The sequence below is a fragment of the Pseudophryne corroboree genome, chromosome 9, assembly GCF_028390025.1.
Source record: "Pseudophryne corroboree isolate aPseCor3 chromosome 9, aPseCor3.hap2, whole genome shotgun sequence".
NCBI classification, from domain to species: domain Eukaryota; kingdom Metazoa; phylum Chordata; class Amphibia; order Anura; family Myobatrachidae; genus Pseudophryne; species Pseudophryne corroboree.
Window position 1 is genome coordinate 293,121,012 of NC_086452.1, and position 14,669 is coordinate 293,135,680.

General features: G+C 47.6%; 1 protein-coding gene across 1 annotated transcript in view; it reads right to left on the reverse strand.

The window, feature by feature from the left end:
- EP300 (E1A binding protein p300) overlaps positions 1-14,669 on the reverse strand; it is a 415,411-nt gene that overhangs the window by 366,663 nt on the left and 34,079 nt on the right. The window contains exon 2 of the mRNA XM_063941527.1: positions 3,100-3,725. Within this exon, the coding sequence (XP_063797597.1) occupies positions 3,100-3,725 (626 nt within the window). The remainder of the gene's footprint in view (positions 1-3,099; positions 3,726-14,669) is intronic.

Sequence of the window (14,669 nt, forward strand, 5' to 3'; positions counted from 1 at the left end):
CGCCCCCCTCCCAGCGCCCTGCACCCTCAGTGACTGCAGTGTGAAGTGTGCTGAGAGGAAAATGGCGCACAGCTGCAGTGCTGTGCGCTACCTTTAGAAGACTGAGGAGTCTTCTGCCGCCGATTCTGGACCTCTTCTTACTTCAGCATCTGCAAGGGGGCCGGCGGCAAGGCTCCGGTGACCATCCAGGCTGTACCTGTGATCGTCCCTCTGGAGCTGATGTCCAGTAGCCAAGAAGCCAATCCATCCTGCACGCAGGTGAGTTCACTTCTTCTCCCCTAAGTCCCTCGTTGCAGTGATCCTGTTGCCAGCAGGACTCACTGTAAAATAAAAAACCTAAGCTAAACTTTCCTAAGCAGCTCTTTAGGAGAGCCACCTAGATTGCACCCTTCTCGGCCGGGCACAAAAATCTAACTGGCTTGGAGGAGGGTCATAGGGGGAGGAGCCAGTGCACACCACCTGATCCTAAAGCTTTACTTTTTGTGCCCTGTCTCCTGCGGAGCCGCTATTCCCCATGGTCCTTTCAGGAACCCCAGCATCCACTAGGACGATAGAGAAATGAGGAACCTTTTGCCCGCTTGCCCACGAAAAGACTGCGCCTGATAATACGGCGTCTTCTTATGTTGAGAGGCGACCTGGGGTACAAACGTGGATTTCCCAGCTGTTGCCGTGGTTACCAGGTCTGAAAGACCGACCCCAAATAACTCCTCCCCTTAATAAGGCAATACTTCCAAATGCCGTTTGGAATCCGCATCACCTGACCACTGTCGTGTCCATAACCCTCTACTGGCAGAAATGGACAACGCACTTAGACTTGATGCCAGTCGGCAAATATTCCGCTGTGCATCACGCATATATAGAATTGCATCTTTTAAATGCTCTATAGGCAATAATATACCGTCCCTATCTAGGGTATCAATATTTTCAGTCAGGGAATCCGACCACGCCAACCCAGCACTGCACATCCAGGCTGAGGCGATTGCTGGTCGCAGTATAACACCAGTATGTGTGTCAATACATTTTAGGATACCCTCCTGCTTTCTATCAGCAGGATCCTTAAGGGCGGCCATCTCAGGAGAGGGTAGAGCCCTTGTTCTTACAAGCGTGTGAGCGCTTTATCCACCCTAGGGGGTGTTTCCCAACGCACCCTAACCTCTGGCGGGAAAGGATATAATGCCAATAACATTTTAGCAATCATCAGTTGTTATCGGGGGAAACCCACGCATCATCACACACCTCATTTAATTTCTCAGATTCAGGAAAACTACAGGTAGTTTTTCCTCACCGAACATAATACCCTTTTTTGGTGGTACTCGTATTATCAGAAATGTGTAAAACATTTTTCATTGCCTCAATCATGTAACGTGTGGCCCTACTGGAAGTCACATTTGTCTCTTCACCGTCGACACTGGAGTCAGTATCCGTGTCGGCGTCTATATCTGCCATCTGAGGTAACGGGCGCTTTAGAGCCCCTGACGGCCTATGAGACGTCTGGACAGGCACAAGCTGAGTAGCCGGCTGTCTCATGTCAACCACTGTCTTTTATACAGAGCTGACACTGTCACGTAATTCCTTCCAACAGTTCATCCACTCAGGTGTCGACCCCCTAGGGGGTGACATCACTATTACAGGCAATCTGCTCCGTCTCCACATCATTTTTCTCCTCATACATGTCGACACAAACGTACCGACACACAGCACACACACAGGGAATGCTCTGATAGAGGACAGGACCCCACTAGCCCTTTGGGGAGACAGAGGGTGAGTTTGCCAGCACACACCAGAGCGCTATATATATACAGGGATAACCTTATATAAGTGTTTTTCCCCTTATAGCTGCTGTATTTTTAATACTGCGCGTAATTAGTGCCCCCCTCTCTTTTTTAACCCTTTCTGTAGTGTAGTGACTGCAGGGGAGAGCCAGGGAGCTTCCCTCCAACGGAGCTGTGAGGGAAAATGGCGCCAGTGTGCTGAGGGAGATAGGCTCCGCCCCCTTCTCGGCGGCCTTATCTCCCGTTTTTCTGTGTATTCTGGCAGGGGTTAAATTCATCCATATAGCCCAGGAGCTATATGTGATGCATTTTTTTGCCATCCAAGGTGTTTTTATTGCGTCTCAGGGCGCCCCCCCCCCAGCGCCCTGCACCCTCAGTGACCGGAGTGTGAAGTGTGCCGAGAGCAATGGCGCACAGCTGCAGTGCTGTGCGCTACCTTGTTGAAGACAGGACGTCTTCTGCCGCCGATTTTCCGGACCTCTTCTGTCTTCTGGCTCTGTAAGGGGGCCGGCGGCGCGGCTCTGGGACCTATCCATGGCTGGGCCTGTGATCGGTCCCTCTGGAGCTAATGTCCAGTAGCCTAAGAAGCCCAATCCACTCTGCACGCAGGTGAGTTCGCTTCTTCTCCCCTTAGTCCCTCGATGCAGTGAGCCTGTTGCCAGCAGGTCTCACTGAACATAAAAAACCTAAAACTAAACTTTTCACTAAGCAGCTCAGGAGAGCCACCTAGTGAGCACCCTTCTCGTTCGGGCACAAAAATCTAACTAACTGAGGCTTGGAGGAGGGTCATGGGGGGAGGAGCCAGTGCACACCAGGTAGTTCTAAAGCTTTACTTTTGTGCCCAGTCTCCTGCGGAGCCGCTATTCCCCATGGTCCTTACGGAGTCCCCAGCATCCACTAGGACGTCAGAGAAAACTATGTGGTAGATCATAAGTTTGGTTACACAGAGGGGAGAACTATGAATGTTCCCTCGGTTACTGTGCACCACTTAAGTACACACTCCAAATAAATGTCTTCAGTCTGCATTATGGATGGAGAGAGAAGCATATTTGTGTGTCGGGGAGGGGGGTGCATTAAATACTATATTAACTATTGTTAATAGCAAGTACAGTCACAGAACGTACTAAAGGCCCACTGTTTCAAGAAAAATATTTTACATTTTTATCCATTAACTTACATGGAGAAGCTTTTATAACAGGAACCCCCTGCTGTAAGGCAGAGGACTATGAACTTAAATATACGGCAACATTGTGTGAAAAGAAAAACAAAAAAAATCAGATATTTGTTTTAGCAAACAGATCTGTTTAATATCTTCAAACTGACTTACCTTGTTCATGCCTGTTGGCTGAGGACTTCTCATTCCTGGCTGACCTCCCATCTGTGGTCCACCTTGTTGAAGGGTCTCTGCTAAAAGGTTGCCAGAACTTCCCATGCCTTGGTTAGGATAAGGCATTCCAGGACGACCCCTTCCAGTACCAAGTGACCCATTCATCATCTGCCCCTGCATCATGTTTTGTCCATTTCCAGTTGACATCATGCCTGCATTCATGCCCATTCTAGGCTGATTTATTGGGTTGTTCATAGAGGGCATTATTCCAGCTGCTGAAGATGGGTTTAGGGCTTGAGTAGGTCCTGGATTGGTTCCATTACCTCCCATGCCCAAACCTGGGGATGTCAAACCAGTCTGAGACATTGGGCTCTTTACCATGTTGTTCAGAAGTCCTATGCCTGTGTTGGTTTGCGGTGTTTGCTGTCCAAGGCCCATACTCATATTTGCTGTACTACCACCTCGCAAAAGTTCAGAGAGCTGCTTATGTTTGGCAGCTGCATCAGGGACCATGCCCAGGCTAGTGTGCAGCTGACTAAGATCTCCACCATTGCTCAAACCAAACTCATTAGAGCTAATTAATTCATCAGGTAGGTCTTGCTCAAGGTCAAATAGAGACCCAAAATCTAAAAGGGAAAAAAAATAAACAAAAATAGAAAAATTAGTTTACATACAGTTTATCACAGCTTCACATAACAGCATAGTTCCCTGAAACTGCCGTAAGATTTAATCCAGGAAAATCGTAAAACTGCAAAGTCAATCTGATAACACAAAATACATACAATTACAAATGTTTGGTTTAAATTAAGGCAACATAAGAGGTAACATACTATAGCTATAAAAAAACAAAAAAACAAAAAAACAAAAGCAAAGCCAGTAACCCTTTAAAACTATTTTTTATTTATTTTAACATTTACGGCACTCAATGTGCGGAAAACAATTCCTATCCTGCCGGCTGCCAATAGATGGCGCCCAAACGGATTCAATTGCAGCTCCATTCGGGCGCAATGGCTGCCAGCATCTGCATTTCAGCTCGCACCACCTGGGAGTGTCGAGCTGAAATGCGAAGTGACCCGTTCGGCAACCCAAACTGCACTTTTCGCTAACACACCCAACACGTTGGTCAGGTTTAAGACACTAATGGGTGTGATGAGGGGAATTAATTAAATATCACAACCACAATCTCAAGTCACTTTAGACAGGAGATTGGGGGGTGATAATTGAATACGCCCAATGTGAATGTAAGAAACAAAATATATGTTTCAGTGAAACAGATACAAGAATGAAACAAATTGTTTGCATTCATTGGGAACGATTCTATTATTTTTTGCACAGAGCTTACCGTTCTTCTTGCAGCCTCCTGACGTGGGAGGAAAAAGGTTTTGAAACTCTGCAGTTTGGACGCCCAAAGCAGGGAATTTAGACATATTCAGCAGTTTTAGATGGCTAAACCTGGTCTGTTTGGGCGCAATATGCTTAATGTGCAAAATGTCCAGTTTAGACGCCCAAAACAATTGAATCTGCCCCATTGACGCCTTCATATGCACCACCCAATTAAAAACGGCTAAAACTTGTTTTGGCTCGATATGCATGGGCACCCATACACAACTGAATCCTGACCATTGTTTGGGCGTCTATACAGTATTTTCCCATTTAGATTATTATGATTATCAGTTTCTTATATAGCACAGCAAATTCCGTTGTGCTTTACAACTGGACACAATTAGAAGACAAAGCTGGGTAAAAACAAATAGTCACAGAGGTAGGAGGGCCCTGCTCGCAAGCTTACAATCTATGGGAGAAAATAAGATTTTACTCACCGGTAAATCTATTTCTCGTAGTCCGTAGTGGATGCTGGGAACTCCGTAAGGACCATGGGGAATAGACGGCTCCGCAGGAGACTGGGCACATCTAAAGAAAGATTTAGGACTATCTGGTGTGCACTGGCTCCTCCCCCTATGACCCTCCTCCAAGCCTCAGTTAGGACACTGTGCCCGGAAGAGCTGACACAATAAGGAAGGATTTTGAATCCCGGGTAAGACTCATACCAGCCACACCAATCACACCATATAACTCGTGATAGGAACCCCGGTTAACAGTATGATAACAAATGGAGCCTCTGAACAGATGGCTTGCCATAACAACCCGATATTTGTAACAATAACTTTGTACAAGTATTGCAGACAATCCGCACTTGGGATGGGCGCCCAGCATCCACTACGGACTACGAGAAATAGATTTACCGGTGAGCAAAATCTTATTTTCTCTGACGTCCTAGTGGATGCTGGGAACTCCGTAAGGACCATGGGGATTATACCAAAGCTCCCAAACGGGCGGGAGAGTGCGGATGACTCTGCAGCACCGAATGAGAGAACTCAAGGTCCTCCACAGCCAGGGTATCAATTTTTTTAGAATTTTGCAAACGTGTTTGCCCCTGACCAAGTAGCAGCTCGGCCAAGTTGTAAAGCCGAAACCCCTCGGGCAGCCGCCCAAGATGAGCCCACCTTCCTTGTGGAATGGGCTTTTACAGATTTAGGCTGCGGTAGTCCACCGCAGAATGCGCAAGCTGAATAGTGCTACAAATCCAGCGCGTTTAGTCTGCTTAGAAGCAGGAGCACCCAGCTTGTTGGGTGCATCCAGGATAAACAGCGAGTCAGTTTTCCTGACTCCAGCCGTCCTGGAAATATAAATTTTCAGGGCCCCGACTAGTACGTCCAGTAACTTGGAATCCTCCAAGTCCCTAGTAGCCGCAGGCACCACAATAGGTTGGTTCAAGTGAAAGACTGATACCACCTTCGGGAGAAAGTGAGGACGAGTCCTCAACTCTGCCCTATCCATATGGAAAATCAGGTAAGGGCTTTTTCATGACAAAGCCGCCAATTCTGACACATGCCTGGCCGAAGCCAGAGCCAACACATGACCACTTTCCATGTGAGATATTTCAAATCCACGGTTTTAAGTGGCTCAAAACAATGTGATTCAAGGAACTCCGAAACCACATTGGGATCCCAAGGTGCCACTGGGGCACAAAAAGGGGCTGAATATGCAGCACTCCCTTACAACGTCTGAACTTCAGGCTGACATCCTTCCTGGCTTTGATCAGGATAAGAATGACTTCCTCCGGAATGCCTTTTTCACTCAGGATCCGGCGTTCAACCGCCATGCCGTCAACGCAGCCGCGGTAAGTCTTTTAACAGACAGGGCCCCTGCTGCCGCAGATCCTGTCTGAGTGGCAGAGGCCATGGGTCCTCTGAGATCATCTCTTGAAGTTCCTGGTACCAAGCCCTTCTTGGCCAATCCGGAACAATGAGTATAGTTCTTACTCCTCTTTTTCTTATTATCCTCAGAACCTTGGGTATGAGAGGGAGAGGAGGGAACACATAAACCGACTGGTACACCCGTGGTGTCACTAGAGCGTCCACAGCGATCGCCTGAGATTCTCTTGACCTGGCGCAATATCTTTTTATTGGAGGCGGGACGCCATCATGTCCACCTGTGGTCTTTTCCAACGGTTTACCAGCATTTGGAAGACTTCTGGATGAAGTCCCTATTCTCCCGGGTGGAGTCTGCGCCGGAAGGCTGCTTCTCAGTTGTCCACTCCCGGAATGAACACTGCTGCCAGTGCTACCACATGATTTTCCGCCCAACGGGGAATCCTTGTGGCTTCTGCCATTGCCCTCCTGCTTCTTGTGCCGCCCTGCCTGTTTACATGGGCGAGCACCATGATGTTGTCTGATTGGATCAGTACGGCTGGTTTTGAAGCAGGGGCCTTGTTTGGGTTAGGGCCTTGTAAATGGCTCTTAGCTCCAGAAAATTTATGTGAAGTGAAATCTCCTGTTTGGACCACAGTCCTTGGAATTTCACTCCCTGTGTGACTGCACCCCAGCCCCGAAGGCTGGCATCCGTGGTCACCAGGACCCAGTCCTGTATTCCGAATCTGCGGCTCTCTTGTAGATGAGTCCTCTGCAGCCACCACCGCAGCGACACCCTGGTTCTTGCCGACCGGGTTATCCGCTGCTGTATCTGGAGATGGGACCCGGACCATTTGTCCAACAGGTCCCACTGGAAATTCCTTGCGTGGAACTTTCCTAATGGAATTGCTTCGTACGAAGCTACCATTTTTCCCAGGACTCGTGTGCATTGATGTACCGACACCTGTCCCGGTCTTAGGAGGTTTCTAACTAGAGATGACAACTCCTCGGCTTTTTCCATTGGAAGAAACACTTTTTTCTGGTCTGTTTCCAGAATCATTCCCAGGAACAGAAGACGTGTCGTCGGGACCAGCTGTGACTTTGGAATTGAGAATCCAGCCCTGCTGTTGCAGCACTTCCCGAGAAAGTGCTACCCCCTTACCAACTGTTCCTTGGTGCTCGCCTTTATCAGGAGATCGTCCAAGTACGGGATAATTAAACTCCCTTCTTGCGAAGGAGTATCATCATTTCGGTCATTACCCTGGTAAAGACCCTCGGTGCCGTGGATAATCCAAACGGCAGCGTCTGGAACCGATAGTGACAGTCCTGTACCACAACCTTGAGGTACTCCTGGTGAGGAGGGCAAATGGGGACATGCAGGTAAGTATCCTTGATGTCCAGAGAGACCCTGTAATCCCCCTCGTCCAGGTTCGCAATAATCGCCCTGAGCGATTCCATCTTGAACTTGAATCTTTTGTTATATGTGTTCAAGGATTTTAAATTTAAGATGGGTCTCACCGAACCGTCCGGTTTCGGTACCACAAACATTGTGGAAAAGTAACCCTTTTCCTGTTGAAGGAGGGGTACCTTGATAATCACTTGCTGTGAATACAGTTTTTTGGATAGCCACCAACACTGGAGTTGCCGGTAAGGCAGATTTTAGGAAACGGCGGGGGGGGGGGGGGGGGGGGGAGACATCTCGAATTTCAGCCTGTACCCCTGAGACACTGTTTGAAGAACCCAGGGATCCACCTGTGAGAGAGCCCACTGTGCGCTGAATTTCTGAGAGGGGCCCCCACCGTACCCAGGTCCGCCTGAGCAGCCCCAGCGTCATGCTGTGGACTTACCGGACGCAGGGGAGGACTTCTGCTCTTGGGAACTAGCTGTGTGCTGCAGCTTTTTCCCTCTACCTTTTCCTCTTGGCAGAAAAGATGAGCCTCTAGTCCTCTACTTTTCTGGGGCCGAAGGGACTGTACCTGATAATACAGTGCTTACTTTTGCTGTGGGGTAGCTTGTGGCAAAAGTTTTGATTTCCCAGCCGTAGCTGTGGAAACGAGGTCTGAAAGACCATCCCCAAACAGTTCCACCCCCTTATAGGGCAAACTGCCATGTGCCGTTTTGAATCGGCATCGCCCGACCATTGCAGAGTCCATAATCCCCGTCTGGCGGCAATGGTTTTACATATCGCTTATTAGTGATGCCAGTCGGCAAATATCCCTCTGTGCATCACGCATGTATAAGACAGCGTCTTTTATATGCTCTATTTTCAGCAAAATATTGTCCCTATCCATGGTTTCAATATTATCCGAGAGGGAATCTGACCACGCAGCTGCCGCACTGCACATCCATGCCGAGGCAATAGCAGGTCTCAATATAATGCCCGTGTGTGTGTATATAGCTTTAAGGGTAGTTTTCTGCTTTCTATCCGCAGGTACTTCAGGGCGGCCGTATCCGGAGACGGTAGTGCCACCTTTTTTAATAAGCGTGTAACCGCTTTTTCTACCCCTAGGGGGTATTTCCCAACGTGACCTATCATCTGGCGGAAAAGGGTACGCTGCTTAGAAATTATCAATTTCTTATCGGGGGAAGTCCACGCTTCCTCACACACCTCATATCAATTTCTCAGATGCAGGAAAACTACTGGTAGTTTTCTGTCACCAAACATAATACCCTTTTTTTGTGGTACCTGGGGTATTATCAGAAATGTGTAATACATTTTTCATTGCCTCAATCATGTAACGAGTGGCCCTATTGGAAGGTACACTAGTCTCATCGTCGTCGACACTGGAGTCGGTATCCGTGTCAACATCTGTGTCAGCCATCTGAGGTAGCGGGCGTTTTAGAGCCCCTGATGACAATTGAGACGCTTGGACAGGCACAAGCTGAGCAGCCGGCTGTCCTATGTCGTCAAACCTTTTATGTAAGGAGTTGACACTGTCACGTAATTCCTTCCATAAGTCCATCCACACCGGTGTCGACCCCGCAAGGGGGTGACATCCCATTTACAGGCATTTGCTCCGCCTCCACATCATTATCCTCATCATACATGTCGACACAGCAGTACCGACACAGCACACACACAGGGAATGCTCTGACAGAGGACAGGACCCCACAAAGCCCTTTGGGGAGACAGAGGGAGAGTATGCCAGCACACACCAGAGCGCTATATATCACAGGGATATCACTATACAGAGTGTTTTTCCCTTATAGCTGCATAATATATTTATACTGCGCCTAATTTGTGCCCCCCCTCTCTTTTTAACCCTTTTCTGTAGTGCAGGACTGCAGGGGAGAGCCAGGGAGCGATCCCTCCAGCGGGGCTGTGAGGGAAAATGGCGCCAGTGTGCTGAGGGAGATGGCTCCGCCCCTTTTTCGGCGGGCTTTCTCCCGCTATTGTAAAAGTTCTGGCAGGGTTTAATAAACACCTATATAGCCCCTGGGGCTATATATGGTGTCAGTTCGCCAGCCAAGGTGTTAATATTGCTGCTCAGGGCGCCCCCCCCCCAGCGCCCTGCACCCATCAGTGACCGCAGTGTGTGGTGTGCATGAGGAGCAACGGCGCACAGCTGCAGTGCTGTGCGCTACCTTGGAGAAGACAGAAGTCTTCAGCCGCCGATTTTCCGGACCACCTTCTTGCTTCTGGCTATGTAAGGGGGACGGCGGCGCAGCTCCGGGAACGGACGACGAGGTCGGGTCCTGTGTTCGATCCCTCTGGAGCTAATGGTGTCCAGTAGCCTAAGAAGCCCAAGCTACCACCACTTAGGTAGGTTCGCTTCTTCTCCCCTTAGTCCCTCGGTGCAGTGAGCCTGTTGCCAGCAGGTCTCACTGAAAATAAAAAAACCTAACATATACTTTCTTCCTAGGAGCTCAGGAGAGCCCCTAGTGTGCATCCAGCTCAGCCGGGCACAGAAATCTAACTGAGGCTTGGAGGAGGGTCATAGGGGGAGGAGCCAGTGCACACCAGATAGTCCTAAATCTTTCTTTAGATGTGCCCAGTCTCCTGCGGAGCCGTCTATTCCCCATGGTCCTTACGGAGTTCCCAGCATCCACTAGGACGTCAGAGAAAACAGATGTCCGAAACATTTGAATCGGCACCTGTGTGAGTGTGTGTGTGTGTAAGCGGCACTACTGTGTGGCATAACGTGCTAAAAAGAGTATACTATTAGTACTGTGTAGCATTCTGTGAATAAGAGGCTCTACTGTGTGGCATAACATGTATAAGGGGTATTACGGTGTGGTGTAAAGCGAGTAACTGACACTACTGTGTGACTTAACATGAATAAGGGGCACTGCTCTGTGTGGCATAATGTTAAGTGGTACAATTGTGTGGTGTAATGTGAATAAGTATGCACTACTCTGTGGCGTAATTAGAATGGGTGGGTCCCCCAAATTACTGCCTTGCCAAAAAAATCCTAGTTTCAGTCTTGAGCTACTTCAATAGCCCAGACTGGAGTATTAACATATATTTTATTTAAATTAAACATCATAAAAGCTACTTGTGTGTATATTAGAGATACACTTTTTTGTGTCCATTCCCTCCACATATACCTATCTAATACCTCTTTTACACTAAAATGCTGGGTCAGTGACATCACCGCACACGACTAGTGCCAGAGCTTGGAGATGAGATCATCTCCTAGCACCAGCTCTACCTATGCTGTAAACGAGTGCCTCCACCCAGCTTACCCGTTTACACTGCTCCGGGACCCAGGTCCTTCCTTGGACCAACTATGCAATCTAATACCTTTTTTAGACCAAATTTTGCGTGTAGCAGCCGGGAGCATGTAACTGGTGCTACCCGGCTGCGACCCGCATCAGGCCCCTTTCACACCGTGTCTGCCAACCCAGCTTATTGCCAGGTTGGTGACGTCACTGATGACGCAGCACTAGCGCCGTCCGTACATTCACTGTAAACAGGAAGCCGCTACCGTTTACACAGCAGTTTGCCGGGTTGAACACGTGTTCAACCCTGCAAACTACCCAAGCTGGAATACCGGGTCACTCGACCCTGATTATTCCAATTTGGTCCTTTTACACCAACCAGCAACACAGGTTATGCACGTTCATGTGTAATAACCTGTGTTATATGCCGGCGGTGTAAATGGGGTATAACAGAATTGGATTCCCGTTTAACTTTTCCACTGAGCTGCTCCCGGGTTATCAAGGCAATAACCTGTGTTTTTTAGCAGCAGTGGAAAAGGTGTATTTTAGTTATTCTTCCCTTCTTTCCCCTCACGCTTACATTTTAATTTTTTAAAAGAAGCCAACAAAACTGGAAGAAAACAAAAAAAAGAAAAGACCAATTAAACAAAAGAAAGATATTATGGAAGTTACTTATATTAAGTTATAAATGAATAATTCTGTGGATAATAATTTGCAGCAACCTTAGTGTAGTCACTAGCTACTATGTGAATCACACTTAAACTCGATTCCGGTGGACACAAATTCAAAAAAAATAATATATATATATATATATATATATATATATATATATATATATATATATATATATAGTGCAAATAGGTGATTTTATGGATAGTTTGGTAGTACTTTTACCGTTATAGTTATAGAACAGATATGAATAAAGGAAGATTATGTAACTATATTCATCATAATGTCCAATAATGGGACAATCAAATTTTAAGAAAGTACATCACAATTCTGCATGTTAGGAATAAGATATAGGACAAGGAACAGGAAAACTGGAATATGCCTTTTATTTTAGTTTGTCAACAACGATTTGGCAACTGAAATTAGGGTATGAATAAAGAAATAGGGTTTTTTCAGTTTTTAGAAAGATCAGCTTTACATACTAAATTACAAATCTAAGAACAAAGCATTTGTAAGTGAAATAAACCTCCATTTCCCCAAAAATTATGATAAATTATATAATAAGAATTTACTTACCGATAATTCTATTTCTCATAGTCCGTAGTGGATGCTGGGACTCCGTCAGGACCATGGGGAATAGCGGGCTCCGCAGGAGACAGGGCACATCTAAATAAAGCTTTTAGGATCACATGGTGCGTACTGGCTCCTCCCCCTATGACCCTCCTCCAAGCCTCAGTTAGGTACCGTGCCCGGACGAGCGTACACAATAAGGAAGGATCTTGAATCCCGGGTAAGACTCATACCAGCCACACCAATCACACCGTACAACTTGTGATCTGAACCCAGTTAACAGTATGATAACAAAAAACGAAGTAGCCTCTGAAAAGATGGCTCACAACAATAGTAATAACCCGATCTTTGTAACAATAACTATGTACAAGTATTGCAGACAATCCGCACTTGGGATGGGCGCCCAGCATCCACTACGGACTATGAGAAATAGAATTATCGGTAAGTAAATTCTTATTTTCTCTAACGTCCTAGTGGATGCTGGGACTCCGTCAGGACCATGGGGATTATACCAAAGCTCCCAAACGGGCGGGAGAGTGCGGATGACTCTGCAGCACCGAATGAGAGAACTCCAGGTCCTCCTTAGCCAGAGTATCAAATTTGTAAAATTTTACAAACGTGTTCTCCCCTGACCACGTAGCTGCTCGGCAAAGTTGTAATGCCGAGACCCCTCGGGCAGCCGCCCAAGATGAGCCCACTTTCCTTGTGGAGTGGGCCTTTACAGATTTAGGCTGTGGCAGGCCTGCCACAGAATGTGCAAGTTGGATTGTGCTACAGATCCAACGTGCAATCGTCTGTTTAGACGCAGGAGCACCCATCTTGTTGGGTGCATACAATATAAACAACGAGTCAGATTTTCTGACTCCAGCTGTCCTTGAAATATATATTTTTAATGCTCTGACAACGTCCAGTAACTTGGAGTCCTCCAAGTCGCTAGTAGCCGCAGGCACCACAATAGGCTGGTTCAAGTGAAAAGCCGAAACCACCTTAGGGAGAAAATGAGGACGTGTCCGCAGTTCTGCCCTGTCCGAATGGAAAATCAGATATAGGCTTTTGTATGATAAAGCCGCCAACTCTGAAACTCTCCTGGCTGAAGCCAGGGCCAATAGCATGGTTACCTTCCATGTAAGGTATTTTAAATCTACCGATTTTAGAGGCTCAAACCAATGAGATTTGAGAAAATTCAAAACTACATTCAAATCCCACGGTGCCACTGGAGGCACTATTGGGGGTTGTATATGTAGTACACCTTTGACAAAAGTTTGTACTTCAGGCACTGATGCCAATTCCTTCTGGAAGAAGATTGATAAGGCCGAAATTTGAACTTTAATGGACCCCAATTTTAGGCCCATAGACAATCCTGCTTGCAGGAAATGTAAGAATCGACCCAATTGAAATTCTTCCGTTGGAGCCTTCTTGGCCTCACACCACGCAACATATTTCCGCCAAATGCGGTGATAATGTTGTACAGTCACTTCCTTTCTAGCCTTAATCAAGGTAGGAATAACTTCCTCTGGAATGCCCTTTTCTTTTAGAATCCGGCGTTCAACCGCCATGCCGTCAAACGCAGACGCGGTAAGTCTTGGAACATACAAGGTCCCTGCTGAAGCAGATCCCTTCTTAGAGGTAGAGGCCACGGATCCTCCGTGAGCATCTCTTGAAGTTCCGGATACCAAGTTCTTCTTGGCCAGTCCGGAGCCACCAGTATTGTTCTTACTCCTCTTTTCCGTATAATTCTCAGTACCTTTGGTATGAGAGGCAGAGGAGGGAACACATACACTGACTGGTACACCCACGGTGTTACCAGAGCGTCCACAGCTATTGCCTGAGGGTCTCTTGACCTGGCGCAATATCTGTCCAATTTTTTGTTGAGGCGAGACGCCATCATGTCCACCTTTGGTTTTTCCCAACGGTTCACAATCATGTGGAAGACTTCTGGATGAAGTCCCCACTCTCCCGGGTGAAGGTCGTGTCTGCTGAGGAAGTCTGCTTCCCAGTTGTCCACTCCCGGGATGAACACTGCTGACAGTGCTATGACATGATTCTCCGCCCAGCGCAGAATCCTTGCAGCTTCTGTCATTGCTCTTCTGCTTCTCGTGCCGCCTTGTCGGTTTACGTGGGCGACTGCCGTGATGTTGTCCGACTGGATCAACACCGGCTGACCCTGAAGCAGCGATTTTGCCAGGCTTAGAGCATTGTAGATCGCTCTTAGCTCCAGTATATTTATGTGAAGGGACGTCTCCAGGTTTGACCACACGCCCTGGAAGTTTCTTCCCTGTGTGACTGCTCCCCAGCCTCGTAGGCTGGCATCCGTAGTCACCAGGACCCAGTCCTGTATGCCGAATCTGCGGCCCTCTAACAGATGGGCACTCTGCAACCACCACAGGAGAGACAACCTTGTTCTTGGTGACAGTGTTATCCGCTGATGCATGTGCAGATGCGATCCGGACCATTTGTCCAGCAGATTCCACTGAAATG